Source organism: Equus quagga, chromosome 8 (genome assembly GCF_021613505.1).
Source record: "Equus quagga isolate Etosha38 chromosome 8, UCLA_HA_Equagga_1.0, whole genome shotgun sequence".
Classification (NCBI taxonomy): domain Eukaryota; kingdom Metazoa; phylum Chordata; class Mammalia; order Perissodactyla; family Equidae; genus Equus; species Equus quagga.
In genome coordinates, this window is record NC_060274.1 from 107962538 (window position 1) to 107990325 (window position 27788).

A 27788-nucleotide genomic window follows, 5' to 3' on the forward strand; every position below is an offset into this window, starting at 1 on the left:
CATGTGGGATGTTGCCACAGCGTGACTTGATGAGTGATGCTAGGTCTGTGCCCGGGATCCAAACCTGCAAACCCCGGGATGCCAAAGCAAAGCAAATGAACTTAACCACTATGGCACTGGGCTGGCCCCTCATCTAACTTTTTATTACAGAAAATTTCAACTGTTCACAAAAGCAGACAGAATAGTATTACAAATCTCCATTTACCCATGACCAGCTTCAATAACAATAAACTCATGACCACTTTTGTTCCCATCTGACATTTTGATTTCCTTCACCAATTTAGTCATTACATTTGTCTTACAAGTGTGGTCTGGCCAGCTCAGAGTACTAGCAGCTCACTCATTTGAGATATCTCATTCCTACTAATACAGCCTAACAGTCCTCCTGCATTCGTGGTAGCCTCTGTTGCTTCATAATTGACTCAAACTCTCCCACCAGAATTTGTGCAGTAGGATTTTTGGTCCCAAGTGAGAGAATTTATGTTTGTTTCCAATGATTTTCATCTTATCAGATTCAGTCCACTTCTTCAGGTGATCACGATCTTTTTTGGATCTTGATTCTCTAATATTTATTCACCATCCCGCCCAGCATTTGTGACACCTCTAAAATTTTGAAAAGTAATGAAAGCCACCTATAACTTGAATTTAAAAATAGAAAGAATATGAACATGGATAGGAATGCATTAGAAACAGAGTTTAGAGCTGGGAAGGATCAGAGAAAGCCTGTAATTAAACTTCTTATTCTATAGATGAGGAAACTAAGGCCCAGAGAGTCTGTGTCTGGTTCAAGTCCACCCATTAGGTAAAGGCAGGTCAGGCTAGAGCCAAGGCCTTGTGCTCACTGCTCTCTCCACTACCCTCTACCTTTCTAAGTCCTCAGCATGAGGCGCACGATGAGAGAAAATGCAAGTTATCACCACCCAGGCTAGTGTCTGTGGGCCACTGCAAACTGATTTCTAGTCAACCACTAACAATTACCCACTCATCTGGTAAATAACTATCAGGCATGCTCTCTGCCAGGCCCCACTGCCCTTAATTACTTTCCAAGTTTCTTTCACCCTCAGAGATTAGGTTGGAAATAATTTTTCTCTGCTCTTAATCCCTGCAGTATACAGGACTACATAACTGAATTAGAGTTAGGAAAGTCAAAAACATTCATAAATAATAAAAGATTCACATGTATTAGAAATGAGAGATCATTTGTTATTCAAAAAGCCACAAAATATCTCATCTTAAAATATATATATACATCTTAAAAATTCAGCCCTCAAGAATGCTTTTTACAATTGTTTTCATCTGAGAAACAAAGAACTAAAATGGGTAATAATTACAGACACAACTTCAACACAATAATCCGGATAATAGGCAAGAAGCATCACGACGTTTTTCTGAGATTTCTCTTTGTGGTTAACTGACCACACACCAGGGAGAGACCAAAGTTCAGATGTGCACAGCCCAGGGGCCCCCCAACAAAGTGGCAATGCACTCAAGGGGTTTCTTACCCTCAGTAAATGACACTGGGGATGTGGGGGGGCCTGGGAGCTTTATCAAGAAGCGCACAATCCCGCTTCTTATCCAGTGTGTTGCCATCATCAACTGTCAAACCATTTGCTCCTCTTTGCAAGAGGTGCTCCTTTGGAAGGTCCCAATAATTTCTGCTTATATTGTTCGACCAGCTGGTTGAAGCGGTTTTCTGTCTTATTTCCCTTAGCTTTTTTCCTAGGTGCCTACAAATGAAATGCAAGGAAACACAAGATAATCAATTTCAAGCATTAAGTATCACCTTACCCTCAGGACACCCAAGAGAGAAAATAAGTAGGTACAGAGATCTAGTCCGCTGCAAGAGGTAGACTTCCAGTGACTCTTTGAGAGAAAAATCCAGAAAGAATCATCCATCAGTAAGAAACCAGACCAGGAATGCCTAAAAGAAGGGCCCAACTAACACACTGTTCCGAGGCCTCTCCCAAGCTAGCCCCCAAATGCTCACGTGAATCTCCTCACAGATGTCAGCCCAGAGTCTGGATGTTCTGGCTTTCCCTTCTCTCACAAAGAACACTTAGGGGATTTCAGAGATAGAGCTCTGTAAGATAGTGCAGCACGGGTCAGACTTCCCAGGGACACAGACTTCTTGAGTAGGATGGGAAGCTAATGCTTCTTTTACCTTAAAATAAAAGGACTAGGGAAGGGGAAAAGAAAGCTTGACCTCAAATGTTCAAGAATGTAGGACCACCGTTTTCTACTAAAAAGAAATAAGGCTCCTTGGAAAAATGGCTAATGCCAGGCCCAGGGAAGAAATACATAAGATGAGCTGAGCTGTCTGGTTGTATTAGAAAGCAAGGACACTACCGAAGACAGGTTCACATCAGGACTCAGAAGCCTTCTGTTCCTGGAGAGGCTTCTGTTGGCCTCACATGAGACAGGAATAATAACTGCATTTGAGTGAAACACATCAAGTATATAAAAACTCAGGAATTCATAATACTAAAAAAATCTTACTTATCACTATAGGAGGTTGGCAGGATATCAATTCATTACTCTGGAAACTGATAAAGAGAAAAAAAATCAAGCATTAACCTGCCTTTCCTATACAAATGGTATTTCATGGTAACCAAATAGTTGACAAGGGAAGGTTCTTTCTTCCAGAATTCTACTAAAAAAATGCGAAAGGACTGATACAATCAGAAAATCACCATTCTGTAACCTGCACTGAACCAATGGATCTGGATAGCAATCATCACTGGGTGCTAAAACCATTAGGTGAGAGGTTGATGGGGACTTCACAGTGGAAGATGAGGTAAACAATCCCTCAACCTAGTGATCAATCTCAGCATCGATGAAAACGGGGCAACCAGACAGTATGTGCCTTATGATGCGATGTCACAGAAAGTACACAGCACTACTTATGAAATCCTCTTGCCAACAAAGTGGAACTTGAATCTAATCAAGTCTCTACATATAACTACCATTTTATAGGCAATACGGGGTGTTACAGGAAAAAGTTCAATGACACCACAAGGAAGCAAGCAGCTAAATTCAAAATTTAACACATTCTAAAGGGCAAATGACCTGGTTTCTCCAACAAATTATCAGCATGGAAAAAAGGGGAGTGATGAGAAAGAGGGAAGATTACAGGGGAAAAAAAGACAAAAGATATAACAACCAAATATAATGTGTGGACTTTGTTTGGATCCTGATTTATATGAACCAACTATAAAAAAACATTTTTGAGGCAATGGGGACATTTTCATATGGGCTGACTATTAGGTGATATTAAGAGATGCTTATTAATTTCTTAGACATGATAATGGCATAATATATACATACGTATGTGTAAGTATTTTTAAGGTCTGGTCAATTGGAGATGCATTCTGAGGTATTTTTCTCAGCAATATACTTCATTTTCATACAAGATGTATTTACATGTGAAGCAGTTTGCTTTAAGGTACTCTAGGCCGGGGGGGGAAGTATGTATGGGGAACAGGTAAAACAAGGTAATTGTCGAAGCAGAGTAACTGATATATGGGAGTTCACTTTACTATTCTCTCTACTTTAAAACTGTGTACCTCAGCATCCTCAAAAGGTGCAGTCTTGCGTGTAGCTGCAATCCAGAAGCCCTTTTTGTTCAACTAATCAAGGCAAAAAAGTGGCTGCCAGCCCCGGCAGAGTCATGCCATACCAAAGTCTTACGCTCTACAAAACTCACCTGCTTAGAAGATAATTTCTGCTTCTCCTGTTTCCACTGGTTTATCTGGGGCTTTGGCTTTTTGGGAGGGAGAGACTTCACTTTGCCTTTGTCCCGCAACCTGAAATAAGACGGTCAAGCAAGGGTCACCCCGAGTTCTTCCTCTAATTGGTACCCCTGAGGTTCTCTCAGCCTGGAAGATAAAGTTCATTTTCTTACACTGGCTCTTTCTAAGCCCTCGATAAGTCATTCTAAAAAGGGAGAGTGCAACAGAATATCCTAAGGCTCAACATTTGTATACTTGTTTTTTCCTTTTGGCTTCAAACCTCAAGAGAATCTCAAAAACCTTCATTTATTTAACAAATATTTTGTAAAGATCAACTTTTGTTGGGGCTGGCCCCGTGGCCGAGTGGTTAAGTTCGCGTGCTCCGCAGCAGGCGGCCCAGTGTTTCGTTGGTTCGAGTCCTGGGCGCGGACATGGCACTGCTCATCAGACCACGCTGAGGCAGCGTCCCACATGCCACAACTAGAAGAACCCACAACGAAGAATACACAACTATGTACCGGGGGGCTTTGGGGAGAAAAAGGAAAAAAATAAAATCTTTAAAAAAAAAAAAAAAAAGATCAACTTTTGTTCATAGAACTAATTTGCTGCCCCAACAGAAACTGCAAGGAAACATCAAGTAAGTGGGTCTCAGCTGACAGGGGCGGCCATGTGGACAGGAGGAAGCTCTTCAGAAAGGAGAAAAATGGCATGAAAGCCTGCCCTGGAAGGCTCCTCCGAGGTCCCCTCTGCCAGTCATGTCCTGGCTTCCATTGGCCCAAGAGTGACAGCTCCGCTGGTATGAAGATACTTGTGCACTACCCTTCATGTGGGACTGGCCCAGCACCAAGCATCCCTTTTATCCAAACAAAAGCCACAAAGAGGAAAAGGGTTAAACGAGAACACACCCTGAGGAGCCACCCAGTGCTCAATGCTACCATCCTGCATCTCACCTAATTTTGGGGCCTCGGTGTGAGGGGAGCACCAGGACCTTTCTTCTCTTCTTTCCATCAGGCAGCTCCACCTGTTCCACTTCAGCCTTGGTCTGGAACCCTGTCCACGAGATGGAGCCCGCCTTCCCCTTCTGCTGCAGGGGAGCCTGGCTTGGTTCCTGGGTGTGGTTTTGGGCTGCTTTCCATTGCTGGTCTTTTCCAAGCTCTGGCTGGTTCTGCTGGGGCTCGCCAGTCATGGACTTGGATTTCATTTTTTGCTGCATAAAACAACAGACTGCCATTTCTGGATGAAGTCTATTTGCTGAATACACTCAGTAGAAGAGGAGATTTATGTGAGCTTGGTAAAAGAAAGAGAATTCTTCCCCTAAATAGAGACCAGAGGAAAGTGAACACAAGTAATTCACAGGCCCTGACACAGTAACAGAAGGTTACTGAGTAAGGGACACTAAACAACCATTTCCCATTCCATATGCAGAAACAGGGGGAAAGTACATGCATGACCAAGACTCGAAAGATGGCAGAGAAAAGGAAAAGAAAAGGCCAGTAGCATGGGACAGTTACTAAAGGTGTAACGAATGTGTAATGGGAATAGCAGGAGAAGAAAGAAAGGAACCAAAGACATATTTGATAAAAAGTACTGAGATTTTTCCAAATTTAATGACAGACACTAAATCACAGATTCGGGAAACTCAGCCAAATACCAAACAGAATAAACACCAAAAAACCTACACCTAGGCCTCTCATATCTAACCACAGAAAATCAAAGGTAAAGAGAAAATCCTGAAAGAAGCCAGAGGGGGAAAAATAAGATTACATTAGATTTCTCTTCAGAAATCATGTAAGAAGAGTATAGAGCAAAATATTTAAAGTTTTTTGGGAAAAAAAATCACCAACCTAGAATTCTGTATCCAGTGCAATTATCCTTCAAAACTGAAAGAGAAATAAGGACTTTCTCAGACAAGGAAAAATTAAAGAAATTGGTCACCAGTAGACCTGTCTTGCAAGAAATGCTAAATGAATTTCTTCAGAGAAGGAAAACGACCCAAGTCAGAAACTCAAATCTACATAAAGAAAGGAAGAGCATTAGAGAAGGAATAAATGAAGTGAAGAAGACAAGGAAAAGACACTGTGAGAAGAAAGGCATAAAGTATGTTACAGAGTTACGTAGCATTAAAGTAGAAGATTCATGTGAAGTTAATGTAATAATAATAAGCGTTATTTTGTCATTTTCACCTTAAAAATCTAGATAGGGACATTGATATAACAAAGATTTACTGTATGCCTATTTTGTGCCACTCTCTGTTTCTAAGTTGTAAGGGTACAGATGCAAAGAATAAACTATCTCCCTTTCAGGACTCAGCCTAATGGAGAGAAGAGATGCATACACAAATAAGGCACAGCAGACAACTAAAGAACAGTCTAAGGAAGTTCATAAAAGTGCAAGTAATGAGGTCTTATCTCTTGAGAGAGGTGGGAAAATGCTCCTTGAAGAAGTACATTTGATTTGAGTATGGAACTGAGTAGAAGCATCCTTGATTCAGGGGAAAGGGGAGACACAGCAGTATGTACATAAGTGGAGGCAACAGATAAAGCCATCTGAATTTTATTTTTTAAGCCAGTAGCCTCAGAATCACTTCTAAACAATGGCTTAAGGCAGTAAACAATTCTATACCTAGGATAACAAAGCAGGCTTGAATAACTAGATCCCAGGTTTTCCAACACAGGGCCATTGTATTAACCAGTGAAACTGGTCCTCTATTGGTCATGCTCCTAGCATACACCACAAAGACAGCAAATGTTTGATACATATGCAAGTTAAGGTATCGTATCCATGAGGGCTGTAAGAATCATGATATCAAAAATAATCTGGTCCCATGTGCCCTGAGGGAAGATGGGTAAGACAATGAGATTTAACTGTGTGCTGACCATGCAGTATGCAAGACAACTTACATGTATTATCTGATTTAATCCTCATCAATCATGTGAGGAAGATGCTGTTAATCTCATTTTACAAACTAGAAACTGAAGCTGAGAGAGGTAATAATTTGCCGAGGAACTAAGAAAAGGGCAGAACCAGAGTTTAAACATGAGTATTCCTGTGCCCAAAGTTCCTGTTCTTTCCTGTATACCACACTAGATTAAAAACAGTACTAAAACTACCAGACATCACAATTCTGGAGCCATCTAAGAAGAAAAAAGAACTATGGAAGTGATAGTTGAAATCTACAGGGAATGTAAAACGTTAATCTTGGCAATTAATTTGATATGTACGGTCAGCAAACACTGTGTAAGAACTGCTGATTGGTAATAACATCAGTCTAATTCTCCTCTCTCCCTCTCTCTTCTATGGAGCTATCACAAGATAGGCTAGCAGAGGAGAAGGTGGCCTGGAGAGTTCCAGGGAACAAAGAGCAAAGGGTAACAAAGAACCTAATGAGGTAGAGACCTACTTCAAGGCAGCAAAACCTTAAACTGAACAATATAAGAGTTTAAATACGGCCTTAAAAAAATTATCTTAGTGCATTGTACACTTAAAAACAGTAAATTTTATGTTATGTGTATTTTACCACAACTATAAAAACAAAAACAAAAGAAACATTTCGGTTCTGTACCAGGCTGCGCTGGATCCTCAGTTCCTTTATTTTGAGTTTCCTTCGATCTTCCAAAGAGAACTCCACTATCGGTCTCTGTGTCAGGAGACAGAAAGTCATTCGTTAGCTTTCTCAATCTCCGAGTGCAACGAGCTGAGCTGTCCCCCACCACTGCCCTCTTTTTTGCAAGTCAGAGGCTGCCACTCACATACTCTTCTTAAAGGTAAGAGGTCAGTTCTGCAAGCAGTCTACCCAATTTAGAGTTCCTTTTAGTCGTCTTATCATTTGAATCACAGCTCATTCCCTCCACTGACTTTCTACTCTTTCCAACCATTCAAATGTCAGAGAACACTGGACATGAAGGAGAGAAATGGTTTTCTGCAAATGGCTCTCGGCAAACAGCTGTCCCCACAGGATGAGGCCCACCTTCTGAGGTCCAAAGATTTCCGGATTGTTGTTGATATGGCGCAGGGCCACCAGGGCATGCTCGTGTTCCTGGAACTCTGCAAAGGCGTAGCCTAGGGACTGACCCTTAATTTTCCCGTGAACTCCTTTAAGGTCTCGCATCACCCTACACTATGAGCAGAACAAGAAAAAGAGCAGTAATTATGAGATGATGAGAAATCTTAACAGATTCAATAAGAAATCAGATTATTGGAACAGAATCTTCATCTATATCGTCATCACAAGAATTACACTGGAATAACACTTATGTTTGTCTTATTAGAATACACCTAGCGAGAGCACAAAACAAATTAAATAGATATTTTCTCACTTCCTAAGAGTTTACAGACATCAACACAAATCTACAAATAAGCATGTAAATAAAATAAACTTCCCAAGGAAAAGTTATAATAGCTAACCGGTGACAATATGTACAACTCGAGAGGTACATGGTACTTATAATAAGTATTTATTATACAGTAAGTTGCATAATAAGTTATCACTAAGGATGACATGCTGTCCACAGATCTCATAATTGAAGAAACCACTCAGAAAGGAACTTGTTGAAGAAGGCCTGATGGCTTTAGATAAGAAAGACATTTCAGGTATGGGGAAGAGCCTGCCCAAGATACAGCCTCAGAATTACAGGAAGAAACCTTAGCCGTCTTTGCTTGGAGCTTAGATACACTTCAGCATGATTTTTCCCTAAATCCTTACGCTGGATGTAATAGACATGCTGGGGCACCGAGGTACGGTAGGATATTTTAGGAAAACAGATCATTCACATGCTATTACTCCTGGAAGCCGTAGTTCTCATGTAATGAAGAAGTCTAGGTATTGGGGACACTCGGACGCTGCATTTGGTAGACGTCCAGTATCTACTGTGCCTAGAACTGTGCTATGTACTGTAGGGAAATCCAGAAAAGCATTAAATGAGGTTCCTGTCCTCTAGAAGCTTACTATCTTACTGAGACACTATATTTACACATATGAAAGAATTAAGAGAAAATTCAATATAATGGAAATATTGTAAAACACACATAAATTGTTCTAAATGACAGGTTTTAAATGTGCAGACATTAAGTATTGTACATGTTCATATGAGAAATTACACAAGTGACCCCTGTGCCACTAACACTTTGAATAGTTTTATTAAGAGTGGTATTGGATCTATGCTGAGCGTTCACATTCTCTCATGTGATTACCCAAATACCAATACCACACATGTTGAAGAGTCTTTCAGGGATTAGAAAACAGTTTATGGTGATGAAACAAAGCAAAGCAGATTCATAATACTGGCTATGTTACTTTTTCAATAAGTACTGATTGAGACATTACTATGTGCCAGGTACTACGCCAAGGATTGGGAACAATGAGCTAACACCTGCCCTCAAAGAGCTCAAACCAGTTGGGAGAAATGACTGACTGACACCACAGGACAGTGTAACAGTAAGTGCTCTACTGGAGGTATGTAAAGGGTGCTGTAGCGGCAAAGAGGCTTCTGTACTCACACCATGTCTAACCAAGTCGGTATGAATCCAGCACTTGTCTGATACAACTGTCAAAGACCCATGTGGCTCCCTGTGCTCACCATGGGGCACTGAGGACTCTTACTATAGGCTAACAGCCTAAATGGTAGTAAAATGCTCTTCTAAAGAGCAAAACAGATGATTTTCTCTGGAAGAAAATTAACATTACAGCACCTGTTATAAGGCTGAGCACACAGCAGGCATTCAATAAATGCTTGCTACAGTAATTCACCCCGGCAGGGACTTCCTCACATTCTGCTACAATTTGGTCAGTGAAAAGCAGTTCTCAGAAGAGAAAAAACAAAAAGGAAAGAAAACTACCAAACACAGCCTTGTCTGTTGACAATGGGTCCAAAAGAAAATCTGTCAATTTGCTAGCACCACAACCTGAAATAATGCTTGATCTGACCCAGGATGAGTACCAAAGTTCTGAGAGGGCAGAGCCAACTCTCACCTCCTTGATGCGCACCCCTCTCTCCCCTCTAGTGGCATTTAGCAGCAGCTTTCTGAGCTGTTTGTCATCCACGGCCTTTGGGAGGTTGTGCAGGCAGAGCCTCGTCTGGGAGACAAAGATATTCTGGTCCTTCAATTTCTGATGCTTCAGTAGCTCAAACTGAAAGAACAACAAACTGTTAAGAATACAATCCACCTTTTAAAAATGCAGGCTCATAGCTCTCCAAAAGGGAAGAACCATGACGCCCATCTAAGAACCACATCTGCAGATAAAAGGAGGGGAATTACCCACACTGCAGCCTTACGATGGCCACCCTCACAGGGAAAGGTTCAAGGAGGCAGCATGGTGGGTAGGCGGTACACACAATCATGGGCTCTGGAGTCAGACTCAATTAGATATCCATCCCCAACTAGCCAAACGTGAAATTTTTTAAGCCTCGATTTTTCAGCTACAAGTGAAACTGCTGATCAAAAAAGCAATCTCTCAGCACTGATGTGAGGCTGAAATGAGGTAATATACATAAAATCTCAAACTTGAAACCTGGCCCAGAGCAAATAATAAGTAACACTGTGTTTAACATCTATGCACAGTCCTTATTCACCCACCAACTCAAACTAATTATCTAGTCCTTTCAAAAGGAAACAGAATTTATTTAAAGAATACTTGAGAGAATGTTGTCTTGTCTCAACTCTGCCACCTTGAGGCAAAAGAGTACTCATGACCACAGAAATGCATTCTGCTTCTAGAGCATCAGCCTCAACTATGCTGCACAAAACACTGGTCTCAGAGCAACCTGTCTCTAAAGTGAAAAGATGACATTCTTCTCCCGATTTGTTTTTTTAAAATTAGGTTAGTAGAAAAAAGTTTTAAATTGAAATTTTCTTTTATTAAGTCTTCTCGTTACTGCTATTCTTTGGTAAAAGTACTAACAAATCACAAAATAAACAGATACTCTGGAAATGAGTATTACAGGGCTATTTGAGGAGGCTATCATGCTGAAGTTCAACAGTCTGATTTTTCTCCCAGGAAAAACTGTGTTTGCTGTGAATTATCATGCATATAATCTAGTGAGCTTTTTGCTAGAAAAATTCATGCTAAGAGAAAACTAAATGTGTCACTATCGCATTGTGATCAGAAAAGGGCATACAATGCCCCCCCCACACACCCCAATACCATGATTTCCAGATGCTCACTATCAAAGGCAGTTGAGAACACTGGTCTAGAAAACGAACACAGAAAAGACACACTGCCTCTTGCTGTCATTATTTTCTCATCTCTGTCCACCATCTTCTGCACTTTCAGGTTCCATAGTTAACTCTGTTACTGGTTATGCATCTTTACCATTCTAAGCTGGCTTACCCTTTTGAAAGCAAGCTATATGAGCAAAAGTAAAAATTACTGGGGACAAACATTACTGAGCAGCAAAGGAACTTAATGGTAGCAGTTATCAGTGGAAACTCCCATAATATGGAGTTTTCCTAAAATGATTTTATAATCTAGGGATATCACCCTCCTGCCCAAAATGTCTATCTTAACTTTGACTTCCAAGACCCACATCTACCTCCTTCCCTACTAACTCCAGCTTGCTCTGATCTTCCTTTCTTATGTTATTCTGCATTTATACCGATATCCACTTATAAATAGCCCTAGCCTCTAAGCGTTTACTGCATGATCTACAAACATACTATTCGGCAAATATTTACTGCTGAGCATTAGGAAAATAAAGAATAAGACCCAGTTCTTATAATGGCATATAATGCTGATATAATATTATGTATAATGTTGGGTTATCTGTTTTGTCACCTGTGTGCTTCTTTTCTAACAAAAGTGTAAGTTGGGTCTGTGATCAATACTTAGCTCTTTGATAAGCACCTCTAGCATTCGTTATTATTTTTTATTGATTTATAATAAGTCATGCAGAACCTGATGGCTGGTGCCTAATCCACTCACTCGTTCTCTTTTGGCCATATCAGCAGCACTCACGCCCTCTGCAGCCTTCGTCCCAGCACGAATCACTGCAGAAAGAGGGAAACAGGCCAAGACATCAGCATGGGAACTTTCACTGAGCAACAAGAAGAATGTGATTTGAATGATGCAAGCTCTCTGTATAGGGCCCAGAGGACTATGCTGGCCAGGACACAGTGGCATTTGGGTAGGTCCAGAAATAGGCTACAGGGCTAAGTTCTCGGCTCAGAGCTGCTCTCAAGGACCAAAACTCTGAACATTTTGTGATTTTTGCTCTTTTTCTCATTCCCTCCCCTTAGAGAAGCTTCATGTACATGCCCAAAGTCAGATGGCAAAGCCCAGAGGAAGTTCTGAAAGTAAGTACATTTTAGACATTTGGAATGCAAAAATGCTCCCCCTATAACCTGCCCTTAGAATGTTGCTGCTCTTCATGTACTTGGGGGCCACTACTAAGCAGTGAATAAGCCAGCCCAGAAAACAGCCACGCTGCCATATAAAGGCCTAGTCCGAAAGGCTAATGGCCTTACATTAATAGTCTAGGCGGTGCAGAAGGTGGGCCAATAAATACTGTATGACCCTGAAGAAGAGATTCTTCTTTTTTTTTAATTAAAGCTAATTTTTTATTATCTTTCTGACATTAAGAGAAAGACACTGATTGTACATGTTAAATTCATGAATAATCCAAAAGAATAATTCTAGTCATAATTTTCAACTCCTTCAGAAAACATATTAGAAATGATGACAAGAAGCGAAGGCAATTTGAGTTTTTCCTTCCTCTTTGCCCTGGCAATCCTCTGACGAAAAGGTCTAGAGGCATGCAGGCAGAAAAACAAATGGACCAGTTAATCCACAGACTGGGTGAAGTTTGCTAAGAGAAAGCCACATCTGCTAAAGTGGAATCACAATATAACACTGTTAAAGAGACATTTGGGTTTTTAATTTGAAACATGATCCCAAACACACTATTGTTGGGTCACTGTCACAGCACAGAGCCAGCTACTGAGAAGGCTGGTTCATGTCTCCCTTCCACTACTCACAGCCTTCCCGGGCCAGATAGAGGTTCCGGGTTCCAGTTGGCTTCTTCACCTTCTTTGTCTGGAGCTTTGCAGCCTCATCACGGGTCACTGCCAAGTCAACCTTGAGCTGCCGGCCATCCAGTTTAAGCCCACCACCCTGTAAGAGGTTGTAATCCTCTCTCTTAAAATACATAATAAGTAGAAACTAAGCACCTGACAAGGAACACCAAGGAAACGGAAACAGCAAGCCCTAACTATGCTATGGAACCCAACCCCCAGGATGTTTTAGCCCAGCTGGCTGCAAGTGGATCACTGAGCCTAACAGTATTTAGTATAGTCATGCAAAAGGCCACGTGTGTACTTAGGGCAGTCAGCAGTAAATAATTTATTTTTGGGGAGTTGATTAGTCCCAAAGTAGGCCCAAATTGAGGAAAATGATCTGTAAATAGGCATATTTTTAGCATTCTAAAGAAAGCTAATGAAATAATAGTGTTAATTCTACTCAAGAAAATTTAGGAGACAATGGCATCAGGATAACTTGTCTCAAAACAATGTATACTCTTGCTCATAGAATACACAGAAAAATTCTTCATCAACCACTTTCTCTCTCAAACATTTACTCTTGGGGCTGGCCCGGTAGTGCAGCAGTTAAGTGCACAGGTTCCACTTCGGCAGCCTAGGGTTCGCCAGTTTGGATCCCAGGTGCAGACATGGCACCGCTTGGCAAGCCAGGCTGTGGTAGGCTTCCCACATATAAAGCAGAGGAAGATGGGCATGGATGTTAGCTCAGGGCCAGTCTTCCTCAGCAAAAAGAGGAGGATTGGCAGTAGTTAGCCTAGGGCTAATCTTCCTCAAAAAAACAAAACAAAACATTTACTCTACTTCATAGATGGCCTTAATCTGTTCTTGCCCCAGTCTTTCATGTCATCAGCTAGGATAAAGGCTAACACACAGATAGTGATCAAGAAATATTACATATATCATTATACCTGTTTCCTCACCTATAAAATAGGGATAATAATTGTACTTACCTTATATGCTCCTATAAGGCTGATACAAAGATTAAAATAAGGTAATACAAGTAAAGCTCAGTGCCTAACCAAGTGCTCAATAAGTGTTAGCTTTATTATTATATTATTGACAATGATAATAATATTGCTTTTTGTAAACATCAGATGTTGCCCCTGGGAGCCACTATCACCTAAGTTATAGAGTAAAGGAAATGTCTTCCTTACCTCAGTCTCTGGAGATGCAGCTTCAAGGCATTTCTGCGCTGCTTCTTGAGTCATGAACTGAGCAAATGCACAACCTGCTCAAGAGACAAAATTAAGTGAGATCAAAGACCAAAGACAACACTACAAATGGTGGCAACCTGACACAACGTGGAAGGGGTAGTAGCATCCTTTTGCTAAGTACCACGAGACAGGCACTGTGTCAGGCATTAAGAGTTCAAAGACATAAGATAGCACACCTGCTCACAATGAAATTTTATTACTTCCTTCATCTTTTCCAATACATCTTAGAGCTTTAGTCTCACCATCTCCCTCCTTAATAAGAAAGATCCATACGAAATGGTAGAGAAATTCCAGCTTAACACTTAATTCACTTACTGCATGTCTATTAGAGGACTAAAAATAAGGCAGGAACCACTTAACCCTGAAATTAATTACAGATCTCACTGTCATCACAGTCACTTGGTGGGAGGTATCAGATAAGGGCAGATCTGTCTCTTGGAGTAAAAGTTCCTGGTCTCTATCACAAGAATACAGCAGTGAACCAGAAAGCCATGAACTCAATTCTTGATTCATGCTCTAAAATTGCCACAGGCCCACCCTTCACTGGCTAGATGTAAGGCCAATCAGCCCATCCTAATTTCTGCTATTGATAAAACACAGCTTTTACAAGCAAATAAAAAAAAGTTCACCTCATAGAAAACTCCAAAAAAGAAATACAGGTTACATAATATTTTGTTAGTATTCCTTTAGACTTCAAATATTCTCTCACATATAAAAACAATGCCATATTTCCTAGAGCTACTGGAACATTGATCTTTTACCACTATTTGCAGGTGACATAATTTTATATCTAGAAAACCTAAAGAATGCAACAAAAGACTATTAGAAATAATAAGTGAACACAGCAAAGTTGCAAGATACAAAACCAACAAACAAAAATCAGTTGTGTTTCTATACACTAACAACATACTAGCAGAAAGAGAATACAATCCCATTTACAACTGCAACAACAACAACAAAATACCTAGGAATAAGTTTAACCAAAGAGGTGAAAGACCTGTACACTGAAAACTATAAAACACTTAAAAGAAACTGAAGACAACACAAAGAAATAGAAAGATAGTCCATGCTCATGGATTGGAAGAATTAACATAGTTAAAATGTCCATACTCCCTACAGCAATCTACTGATTCAATGCAATCCCTATCAAAGTCCCAACAACATTGTTCAAAGAAATAGAACAAAGAATCCTAAAACTTATATGGAACAACAAAAGACTCCGAATAGCCAGAGGAATCCCGAGAAAAAAGAACAAAGCTGGAGGTATCACACTTCCTAATTTCAAAATATACTACAAAGCTGTAGTAATCAAAATGGCATGGTACTGACACAAAAAGAGACACACAGATCAATGGAACAGAATTGAGAGCCCAGAAATAAACCCATGCATCTATGGACAGCTAATTTTTGACAAGGGAACCAAAAACATATAATGGAGAAAGGAAAATCTCTTTAATAAATGGTGTTGGGAAAACTGGCCACATGCAAACGAATGAAAGTAGACCATTATCTTACACTATACACAAAAATTAACAAAAATGTATTCAAGACTTGAATGTAAGACCTGAAACCATAAAAGCTCTAGAAGAAAACATAGGCAGTACACTCTTCAACATCAGTCTTAGCAGCATCTTTTTGAACACCATGACTCACTAGGTGTTCACTAGGTGACTGACTATCAAAAAAAAATAAACAAATGAGGTCACATCAAACTAAAAAGCTTCTGCACAGCAAAGAAAACCATCAACAAAATGAAAGACAAGCTAACAATTGGGAGAAGATAATTCACAAACCATATATCTGATAAAGGGTTAATATCCAAAATTTATAAAGAACTCATACATCTCAACAATAAAGAAACAAACAACCCAATTAGAAAATGGGCAAAAGATCTAAACAGACACTATTCCAAAGAAGATTTACAGATGGCCAACAGGCACATGAAAAGATGTTCAACATCACTAATTATTAGGGAAATGCAAATCAAAACTACAATGAGGTATCACCTCATGCCCGTCAGAATGGCTATAATTAACAAGACAAGAAATAAGAGGTGTTAGAGAGGATGTGGAGAAAAGGGAACCCTCATACACTGCTGGTGGGAATGCAAACTGGTGCAGCCTCTAGGGCAAACAGTATGAAGACTCCTAAAAAAATTCAGAATAGAGAGCCAGCCCTGATGGCCTAGTGGTTAAAGTTGGGCATGCTCTGCTTTGGCAGCTGGGGTTCAGTTCCTGGGTGCGGAACCACACCACTTGTCTGTCAGTAGCCATGCTGTGGTAGGGGCTCACATAGAAGAACTAGAAGGACTTACAACTAAAATATACAACTATGTACTGGGGGCTTTGGGGTGGCGGGGGGAGGAGGAAGGAAGATTGGCAAGAGATTATAGCTCAGAGCAAATCTTTTCCAGCCAAAAAAAATAAGAAAATAGAACTACCATATGATTCACTATTCCACTTCTGGATATTTATCCAAAGAACACAGAAACATGAATGTGTAAAGATATATGCATCCCTATGTTCACTGCAGCATTATTCACAATAGCCAAGACTAGGAAACAACCTAAGTGTCCATCAATGGATGAATGGATAAAGAAGTTGTGGTGTATATACACAATGGAATACTACTCAGCTATAAAAAAGATGAAATTTTGCTGTTTTGAGACAACACAGATGGACTTTGAGGGTATTATGCATGCTAAGCAAAATAAGTCAGATGAAGAAAGTCAAATACTGTACGATTTCACTCATAAGAAAATAAAAACACCACCACCAAATAAGCACATAGATACAGAGATTGGGAAGGCGAAAGGGGTGATAGGGCATATGTGTATACTGGTAGATGGTAATTAGTCTTTGGGTGGTGAACATGATGTAGTCTACACAGAAATCGAAATATAATGATGTACACCTGAAATTTATTTGTTTTAAACCAATGTTACCTCAAAAAAAAAAAATATATGAATGAATGTTAGCAGACTAACTGAAAAGACACATGTAGCAGGCCAACACAAGGGTCACCATCTAGGTCTTCCCTGCCTCCTCCAGGCAGAGTCAAGTACCCCACCCACAGGTCCTCCACTCACATCTCTATTACAGTACTGGTCAGGTGGCACCTTCCCAAACAGAGTGAATGCCTCAGGAATAAGGGGCATGTTTCTTGGCTGTTTGTAGATCCCTAGTACCTACCATAATGTCCAGCATTAACAGATACTCAAAAGAAACAAATAATAAATATGGAGGAAAAAATGTTTCTAATAGGCAGATCTGCCTATTCATCCAATATGAAGAAAGTGAGTAAGTACTTCTCTCTGAATGGGTATGAATTTTATCACTGGAATTTCCAGGATCAGTACTGGGTTCAGTCTTAACACTTCCCAAAAAGTCTTCAGATAATATTTAGCTCTTTCAGGCAGTGAAATGGCATGCTGACGGGGAAATATTGTAGCAGGAGGCCAAAGTTGTGTGAGTAGGCAGAAAAAGTGCCAGAAAACCTTAATACGAGCTAGGGAAAGACAATGCATTACGAAAAAATAATGAAAACTATGCTTATTAAGATCATTAACTCTCAGCTAACATTAATAGACCAAGAAAGAGACTGAGCAGGTCAACTGTAGACTACCTTCTGAAAATATCAACTCAATATACTACTGCACTCAAAAAGGAATAAAAGATACCATCAAAGTAAAGCAATATCCTTTACTGCTTAAAACATTCTATGCAACTTTAGTTGCCCATTTTTAGAAGAACATACTAGAATGGAGAAGGTCCAAGAAGTATAACTGAATATCAGAGCTGAAGGCACCTTAAGTGACTACTCTAGTTAAACCCACTCATTTTACACATAAGAAACTGAAGCCCAGGGTGCTTAAATGATTTGCCAAAAATCACCCAGCTGTTCTATGGCTTAGCTGGGATTAGATCCCTAATCTCCAGGAAGCAGTTGGATTTTCTTTCCATCAAATTGCCTTATTTACATCTTTTCTAGCTGAGTAAAAACCAAAACTGATCAGATCTCATCAATTCAGAAAATAAGAAAGTTTAGAATGGAGGTTATTAATCCATGGATAGGCTCCAGAGAGCCCACAAACCCTCAGAAGTGGTATTTTTCTGAGATGGTTCATTGCTTTTCCTAGATCTCAAAGGAATCAAGAATCATAACGAATTAAAAATTCACTGCTTTAGGAGAATGACTGCAGTTGATGAAATCAAAGATTATGAATGGAGAATGGGTTGAAAAGACGGTCCCCTAACAACAGTATACTAGAATAAGGAGTGGTCAACCCTTGAAGATCAAAAGAAACAGCTTTAGGGGAAAAAAACCTGAAGGCAGCACTACCACTACACAGTTTTCCTTCTGACTATTGCCACTGCAACAAAGTTTCTCTGTCAGCTTCCATTTCTAACAAAAGAGCTGAGGAAGATTCCAGTAATTTCAAGCAATGTGGAATGATTAATACCCAGGAAATGTTATCATATTTGAAATTCAAAGGAGAACAACAAATGGAATTCATTACCCTAAATTAAATAAGCAAGAGCTTGAAAAGCTTAGACAAAATTACGGCTGGCAGCACCATTAAAGGTGATGAGTTTGACATGATGGAAGACAACCTCAAAATGTCCTTGGTGCTTCTATGGACCAAAGAAACCTGGATGGCCTGTGAACCCCTCAGAAGGGCACATGTTATGCTCTCACATAACCTAGTCAGTGCCTGTGGCAGTGGTCTCAATCCTTTTAGGGCCTGACCAGCTGACAGCAAATACCTTTAGAATGCTCTGTGTCTGGATGCAAGACAATGCGGACATATTTAAGGTCTCCAAACTGCTGGAGGAGCTCCCCAAGCTCTTCTTCCTCTGAGTCAAAGGACAGGTTTCTATGGAAGACAATCAGGTCACAAGAAAGGTCAATTACAAAAGTGAGATTCTGTGTTCCAGTACAAGGTGAGTGAGTCAGACATCAGAGGGTTCTCTTGTCCATGACCACCCTCCCCTGTTCAGGAATAGCACCAACAGGGGTGGCCCCCAGTGGCCAGGTCTCTGATGTATGACTCTGTCCTTCGGCCATAACTGACTGACCTGCCCAAGTCAATCAGATTCTCCTTCCCAGGAATTTAAAACTTGAGCAGACATACAACAAGGACCAGAAGTTACAGATGCAGATTCACTTCCAAACAGCAATGCCCCACCCGAGGGAAACTTCTGGGGAACTGAAAATGTTCCATATCTTGATCAAGGTGGTGGTTACATGGTAATATATATACAGCTATACATATTTGTATGTGTGTGTGTGTATATATATATGTATTTCATATATATATATGAAAAATTTCACTGAGTTGTACACATAGGTTAACGCACTTTACAGAATGCATGTTATACCTTAAGAAGGAAAAAAAAGGGGGGTGGGGATCCTCAGAGAAAAGACCCATGGCCTGCTGCAGCTAGGGTCTCAGAACTACCCAGATTTTCATCCCCTTCTTGAGGTTTGCTCTTTGACAAGCTTGATTCTGTGAGTCACCCTAATGTTCATCCAACAAACCCGCTTTTTCACTTAAACTGGCCAAATTTAGTTTCCCTTACTACAACCAAGACTCACAGCAGGCTAATGAGAAAAGTCAAAACTCTCCCTGTCTTTCAATTAGCCATTTTCTCCTCTGTGCTCCTATGAAATCAGGTTTCAGTTAAAATTTTACAAAAGTCATAAAGTCCTTCAAAATAATAACTCAAAAGCAAATATGGTAAAGTTTACTGGCTAAGTGCAAAAAAAGAAAATTACTTATTTCTCTCGATGGGATTAAAAAATGTTGGAAGGAGATTTTGTTCTACTAAATTTCAACACAGTGTGAAGATTCCTCATCTCCCCAGCTATGCGCAGCCTTCCAGGGATAAGAAAAACAGTCCCAAATAAATACCTATTTGACTTCTCTTACACTCAGTTCACGACCCCATAAATGATCCTGCCTTATGGAGTAACCAAGATAAAGAAGATGTTCTGTAATAAGACATATCCCAGCCACATTATTTCTTCGAATTTGCCTCATCATGTACACAGTTTTTTCTCTTCCATCCCATGACTTTCTTAAGTTCTTTATTAACTAAAAGATGTATAAGGAATGGTACCCTTGGTATTGAGGTCACAGGCTTCTAAATGCGACATTTCTTCCTTCCTTTTAGATAGAATCCTCTACAAATACAAAATTATTTATATGGCAATTCTAAATAACACAGTAAAAAAAAATTATGTAGACATATGCTGCAGAGGAAGAAAATAGGCTACAGCACAGCATGCATAGGCTAAACTCATTTTTGTGAATATTTATGATACGGGCATGTGTGCGGGTGTTCTCTGAGTAGTGATTAAGGTTAATTTTTTTGGTGTTGTTTTGCTCATTTATTTCCTAAATTTCCCACAATAAACATAAATTAACTGTGTAACAAAAACAATCTTAAAAGATTGTACAGAGCCTAGTAGTTAAAGTTTAGCATGTTCCACTTCAGTGGCCCAGGTTCGGTTCCTGGGCACGGAACCACACCACTCGTCCATCAGTAGCCATGCTGTGGTGGCAGCTCATGTAGAAGAACCAGAAGAACTTAGAACTATACATAACTATGTACTGGGGTTTTGGGGCGGGGGGAAAGAAGAAAAAAGGAGGAAGATAAGCTAGAGATATTAGCTTAGGGCAAATCATCCCCTGCAAAAAAAAAAATTCTACAAGAGGATAAAATACACATTTCTAAAATAAGACCCAAGGATGAGAAGGCATGCTTGAGGTGTACTGAAGATATCCCAACCTTCTGAAAAAACCAATCTACTGCAGTCAATAGGACTAAAACAGCAATGACAACATGAAATAAAACCTAACTCCAGCCCAACTCTCTCCCTCAGTTTTCCTAGAAATAGGATGCCTTACTTTATTCTGGACACTACTTTAGAATATAAGTTAGGCATGAAGAAAGAAGTCATTTTGGAGTAGCGGTGTTACTCCCTCCCCAGCACTCCTTCTAAAACAAAGGCCAGAAGCAAGATGTTTCTAATAGTTAAAGAATTGATTTGTGCCAAATTATGCCACCCCAATTACAAAGAATGGAATCTAAATGAGGACAAGATATGAAGACCCCTGCTATTTATCTTCTTTGTATAGTTCTGATTCTCCTACGTTTCTCATTGTTTGGTATGTTCTTAGGGCCAGATGTGCTAATGGTCTTAGAGGCATCTAACTTTCTGGCTTAGCTAACAGAACTAGCACCAAAAAAAAAAAGGAGAAAGAGGGAAGGAGGGAGAAGAAAAAAGAGAACCCTCTGAAGGCGACATAATCAGCAGTTGTCAAGGTAGAAGGGGATACCTGATAAAGACAGTTTTCCCTTCATTCACATCAGAGGGTAGCTTCCTCTTCTTTTTCTTTGAGACTTGCACATCTACAGTAAAAAGAAAAGTAACAAACTGAAAAAGAGTAGTGCAAGCCATACAATGGGTTAACTTCTTAAATATATAAAGATCTTGCATAAATCAATAAGAAAAAAATCTGATTAAAAATGAACAAAGTATGTGAAACTAAATATAGAGAAAGATGCTCAAACTCACTCATAATTAAACAAAAACATAGCACAAGAAATAAGATACTATTTTTCACCAACAGATTAGCAAAAACCAAAAAGATAGATGATATTCACTGTGGTAATGGTATGGGAAAAAAGAGATTCCCCACGTACTGTTGTGACAGTGTAAACTTTCTGAAAATATAAAATATGTAGGACATTTGAGGAGAAAAAATGCACATACCCACAAACAACATACACTATATTGTATATATGTGCGTATATATGTGTATGTGTTTGCTTATAAAGGCATTAAATATCTTTGAATACACGAGAAACCTGGTTGTCTCTGGGGAGGGGCCCTAAGTGGTCAGGAACAGGGTATAAGGGAGACTCACTGTTTGTTTTTAAAAATAGACACACATGCGGGATGTGCGAATTTAACGGCTGCACTACTGGGCCGGCACCTAAGCTAGGTTTTAAATTCCCTAACAAAGAATCTTAACTCTCAGACACCACTCCAAACTCATTTAAAAAACAAAACAAAAACACCTTTAGAAGACAGGAATATAAAGGTTTCATCTTTAGCACTGAAACATAAATTTGACAGCACACCTCAGGGTCCTATTTAAAAAGAGGCATGAGCTGAACTGAGGCATATCTCTCAGTAACTTATTTTAAATTTAAAGGCATCTACAAAGATCCCTGGCAAACCTTCGTCCTCTTGCTCTTCAGTGTTGGTATCACTCTGAGCCTGTTCCTCTCCACTGTCAATACTCTCTCCGTCCTCCAGGTCGCCGTCCTCATCGGAATGCTCCTCTTCACTGCCTTCTGCAGGCGCTGCCCTCTTGACTGCTCTGCAACGGGACAGTTCAGAACTAAGGATCTGGGCTGAGACGGGCCTATCCAACTTCCTTACCCATGTCAATTCTGCAATGATGGGGGCAGGAAAAGACATCACTTTTCTCTCAGAAACAACTCTAAATCTTCCTCTGTTGTCTCAGAACAAGCTGAGCTGCTTACCTCTTCTGAATTTGCACAGCCTTCATCACCTTTGATTCTTTATTCTCCTCCTCCTCTTCTTCATCTTCTTCATCCTCCTCCTCCTCCTCCTCCTCCTCCTCTTCCTCTTCCATATCATCTTCATCCTCCCCCTCCTCCTCTGCTTCCTCTCCCACATTCTCTTCTTCCCTGCCATTCTCTTTACCTAATTTCTGATCTTTAGGTTCAGCCCTCTTCTCCTCACCTACACAGGGAAGTAAAGAAAGTTAGGAATTCACTTAGTATCCAAAACAGGGTTATTTTAACAAGAGCAACTAATACCCCAAGTTCCTAGTTTCTTTGGTTTTACAGAATCTCACATAGTTTTCTTACTGTACTTAACAGGAGAAAGTATGGAGGAAAAAAAGCAAAAAAACCCAACAAAAACCCCTCATCACTGAGATTCCCTTGGAGTCTGTCTCATTCATCAGAAACCTCAAGGTTAACCTGGCTTGGAATGAGAGAAGTAGCAACCAAGCCTCCACAAACAGCCCACCACTGTGCACCACGGCCAGCACAAGCCTTGCTCTGGAGCCCAACCATGAACTTTAGTCTCAGTGAGTTCTGTTTTCTGAGAACCTGGTGACTCAAAAGCCAATTGTTTTCTAAATAAAACTCAAATTTTTAAGTCTCCCTATTCTTTATGTTCTATCACTCCCTATTATGAAAAGCTTGGAGAGGACAGCAAGTAGAGGGGACAGTGAACTCAGGCCCCACCCCTCACTTGCATCCGCATCCAAGAGGGAGCTTAGACTCAAAAGATCCTATGTTTTGGGACCAGATCACCAGATGGTATGATATGAACTGACAAAGAGCTCTGGGCTCATTTGTGAGACAGAAGGAATTCAGAGTTTTTCTTACTCTTCAGTCTCATTCTTCTGGTTAATCTTACGCTTTGGGTGTCTCTAGGCCAATGTTCTCACTGACAAGCAGGTTCCCTTATACTTTTATTGTAGATAGTTGTTTCTGCACTCACCTTGGGACATACAACCCCTCCTACCCAACACCACCACATCTTACCTGGAGCAGAAGCAGACTGAGTATTTTTATATTTATCCTTTGCCACGGCCCAATCCACAGCCACCGTCCGCCCTGTAAGACAGAAAAGTAGCATCAGAAAGGCCTTCTTCTTTTTAACATTCCTATCTCCTGTAAATGGCTTCTTATTCATCAAAGACTGTAACAGAACCAAAGGAGACAAAGAAACTGCCAATTCAGACAATGTTGGTCCTAAATAAAACTCCAGTAGCTGTCAATTCTTTTTAACCTTTAATCATTCTAACAACGAACAGAAATCTTGCCTTTCTACACAGCCACCATGCCTGGGATAAGATAGAGTAAAACATAAATAAAGAATTAGAAGAGTGCATCCAGTTAGACTTAAGTTTCCAGTTAGATTAGCAAGAGGCAAAACAGGCATTCTGGCATAATCTGCACCTTACTCAGAAGTTAGGAAGTCTCTGAGCCAATCCCTTCCTCAGGCAGAGTACCTCGTAAATCAATACCAGAGTAGCCTCACAGTCAACCTAAGAGCCTACAGATGGTAAACAGTGACGATAACCAAGAGGGAGGAACCTGCAGATCCCACATCCCCTAGACAGCAGCCTGCGTCTATCAGTGATTACTTCAGGGACAGCTCTCATTAGGGACTTAAAAGGACACTCATCACCAAATAAAGAAAAGAGAATAATGACATGGGTTCTTTCAAGTTTAACCCTAGAATAAACTACCAGGAATATTTCACCAAAACAGCTTCTATATTAGCAGTGAGACTCTCAACAATGCAAACACCTTTTGAAAATGTAGAAAGTGGGTTACTGTGTGAATTTACCCCAACACCAGAAACATCTGGGTCAATGGTATGGGTATAGAAAACTTACCTTTTATCTCTTTCATGTTCATGCTTTTGAGAGCTTTTCCTGCTTCTAGGAGGTTTTTGAACTGAACAAAAGCGAAACCACGCATCTTTCCATCTGTGTGCAAAAGTAGAAAGAAGTTAGAGGCAGCAGGTAGGGAGCCAACAGACACTAAGAAAGAAGTGACAGCAAACCCAGATGGCCCAAATCCTGCCAACCAGTCAGCCCCTTGCCCAAAGCAACAGCTTATGTCCTGCTGAGCATACCCTGACTCAGGCTTGGGGAAAGCAACGCATTTTCTCAAACTGTAACTCATCTTCTAAAACTAGTTTGATCTAACTAAAACTACCATCAGGAGAATAGCACTAGTATTTGAGTTTTTATTACTTGTCAAGGACTGTGCTTGATACTTTATGTATATCATATCATCTGGGGCTCACAAAGAGTATGACATGAACCTTGTATTTCTACTTCAAATGGCGCTTAGTTCAAAGGCGATAAGGAAAAAGACCATTTTGTAAAATAATCTTAATCTAATCCACAACAAAAGAAGGGTTGCTAGTACCTGGTTTCCTAGGGATGTTTACTTCCAGGACAGCTCCAAATTGAGCAAATATTGTCTTCAAGTCATCTTCTGAACACTGAGGCCAAAAGTGAAGAAAGACAAAGAGAGATTATCACAGCAAATAAACACAAACATCAACTACCAAAGTAGTTCACTAGGAAGAGCCTGAATATTTGCACTCCTTTTTCACTTTTGAGACTAGGACATGGAACATTTCAGAATAGAAGACATCTGGCTTTGTATCTAAAAGGCAAAAAAGACAGATATCAGAGAGCTTTTCTCCCCTCCCTTTCTCAGCAGTAGTTTCCCAAAAAGGAGGGAATCTTCACACTTACTGTCCTTAATAAGGTCTTGTTTATACAGGCACATTTTATTTTTCTTTCTTTTTTTTTTTTTTTGTGAGGAAGACTAGCCCTGAGCTAACATCTGTTGCCAATCGTCCTCCTTTTGCTTGAGGAAGATTTGCCCTGAGCTAATATCTGTGCCAATCTTCCTCTATTTTGTATGTGGGATGCCACCACAGCATGGCTTGATGAGCACTGTGTAGGTCTGCAACTGGGATTTGAACCCGCAAATCCCAGGCCACTGAAGCAAAGTGCATGAACTTAACCACTTGCCACTAGGCTGGCCCCTACAGGCCCATTTTCTGAATTCAACAAGGTTAAGGTTCATCCCCAGAAGGAAGTAAGCCCAATTACACCATCCTAGTGAGGAGTTCCACCAATGAGCATGCCTTGGCTCCAACAGCCTTCAGAACACACAGTGTTAGCCTTCTCTGTCACTTACCTTAAAGCTCAGGTTCCGAATAATTAATCTGGCTTTCTTATCTGTCACTTTGGTTTTTTTAGGCTTCGGCTCCTTCTTTAGGGACTCTGAATTTTCTAAAAAGTAGGAGGCAATGGAATAAGTCTGTGCTCCAAGACCACCCACCTCTCGGCCCAGAACACTACAGGAAAGAAGCTACTAGCAACAGATGACATTTACACAGGGTTAAGTAAAGCAACTCCCAAGAACACCAGACTTTCCAGACTTAGAAGTAACTAAAAGACTAAAACAAGTAACAGAATACACTGGATGACTTAGAACATTAAAAGGAAATTTGGAAAGCTTTAGGTCTAGAAGCTAACCCCAGTGCCACTCTGCCTCCTCTTCACTCTGGGAGAAAACTCCCTTCACTTACTAGAAACTCACCATTTTTCCCCTTTTCCTTGGACTTGTTCCTCAGTTTTTTCTTAGCAACAGTCACGTTGATCTTGCAGCCTTCAAAAGTAGTAACCTCCTTGAGGGCCCTCTGAACATCTTCCAGCATAGAAAAAGTGACATAGCCAAAGCCTCGACATGCCTTACTCCCTGGAACAGTATCGGGGTGGGAGGGAGACGATCGTAAACCAAGAGCCCTAAATCAGTAAATTCTCAAAGTCCTAAACTAGCAGATATACAGCCGGGTGATCCTGTTGTCAGTTTGCCAAAATTCTTAGGAGGGAAAGAAACAAGGTTGGCATCAGTGGCCCCTTCTCCACTTTGCTCACAAATCGTCAGGCTTCCTCTTCTAACCTGGTGTCTTCGCTGTTAGCTCCTCTTCTTCCTCCTTTCCTGATAATCTCAAGGATATGGAGGATCCATGAAACACACTGCAGCTCCAAAGAAGAACTCAACATCAGATAGAACTGAACATCACCAGAGAAGTAAAGAAAGTAAGGTAGCTTCAAAAATTACAATGTAATAATGCAGCCCCTCCTCAGAATAGATCAGCAATGAATGGCTGAGGCCCTGACAAAAGAACCTCAAACGATAAACATTGCTTCGGGAGCCTGCAGATACCATTACCATTATTACCAACCCTTAGCAACCAATATCAAATTAAACTTTCCAAAATGGCTCCAAATCTCTTATCTCACTTTATCTTCAGAACACACCAAGGTAGGTAAAGCGAATATCATCATCCCTTCTTTCCAAATGAATACAGTCATGAGCTGCATAATGATGTTTTGGTCTAGGACTGACTTTACATAAGACGGTGGTCCCATGAGATTGGTACCATACAGCCCAGGTGTGTAGTAGGCTATACCACCCAGGTTTGTGTAAGTACACTCTATGATGTCCGCACAACACAAAATCGCCTAACGATGCACTTCTCAGAAGGTATGCCTGTCATTAAACGACTGCGTAGACACAGCAGCCAGGGAAGCCCCGACTAGCTGAGAGAGTGACATAGTGGGCATTCATGATAGTTGAGAAAATCAAATAAGATAATACATGGAAGACTCAGAACCCATCTGGCAATCAGTTGACTCTCAGTAAGCCTCACTGACGTTTTATTAAAAGTTAGCTACTTTCATTATTACAAAACCTGATCTTACATGTGAGTGCACACAATAAGCGGAAAGCGCTATATAAAGTTAAGGGAATGCTTTGACTTTCAAAAACAAACACCTAAGGACTCATCTAAAGCAGAATCAGTTTAAAAAAGAAACTCAAGGCCCAGTCCCTTCTCTTAGGGGCGGGTAAAGAATGATATGGCTCCGCGAAGTCTGGGAGGGTGTCCTCGCCCCCATCCCGCTCCCAGGAACCCCCAACCCTACCCTCGGCCGCCCCGCCCCATACCTTTCTCAGTCACCACGAAGCACTGCTTCACCGGCCCCACCTGACTGAACAGCTCCTCCAGCTGCTCACTGCGGGCCGAGGGCGGGAGGCGGCTCACAAACAAGGTCAGCCCAGCCATGAGGTCGGGAAACCGATGCGCGTGAGGCCGCAAGCAAACCAGGCCGGCGCACGAGAGTCACCGAGTCGCCTTTGCCTGCAGAACACGCCGTGCT

General features: G+C 40.7%; 1 protein-coding gene across 2 annotated transcripts; it reads right to left on the reverse strand.

Moving 5' to 3' along the window:
- Positions 1–49: 49 nt before the first annotated feature.
- RBM28 (RNA binding motif protein 28) lies at positions 50–27788 on the reverse strand. Of its 2 annotated transcripts, XM_046670134.1 has the most exons (19): positions 27577–27788; positions 26164–26322; positions 25759–25853; positions 24973–25048; positions 24432–24524; positions 23572–23643; positions 22534–22756; positions 22225–22367; positions 21318–21390; positions 18739–18848; positions 13913–13986; positions 12699–12834; positions 11647–11711; positions 9697–9855; positions 7696–7845; positions 7291–7365; positions 4679–4935; positions 3704–3803; positions 50–1727 (listed from the first exon to the last, which is right to left on the reverse strand). In XM_046670134.1, exons 1-19 carry the CDS (start codon positions 27692–27694, stop codon positions 1593–1595), a joined length of 2313 nt encoding a protein of 770 aa, XP_046526090.1. In that variant the 5' UTR covers positions 27695–27788; the 3' UTR covers positions 50–1592. The 2 variants fall into 2 exon arrangements, with proteins under 2 accessions (XP_046526090.1, XP_046526091.1); XM_046670135.1 differs by lacking the exons at positions 50–1727; positions 3704–3803 and having other exon boundaries at positions 4905–5042.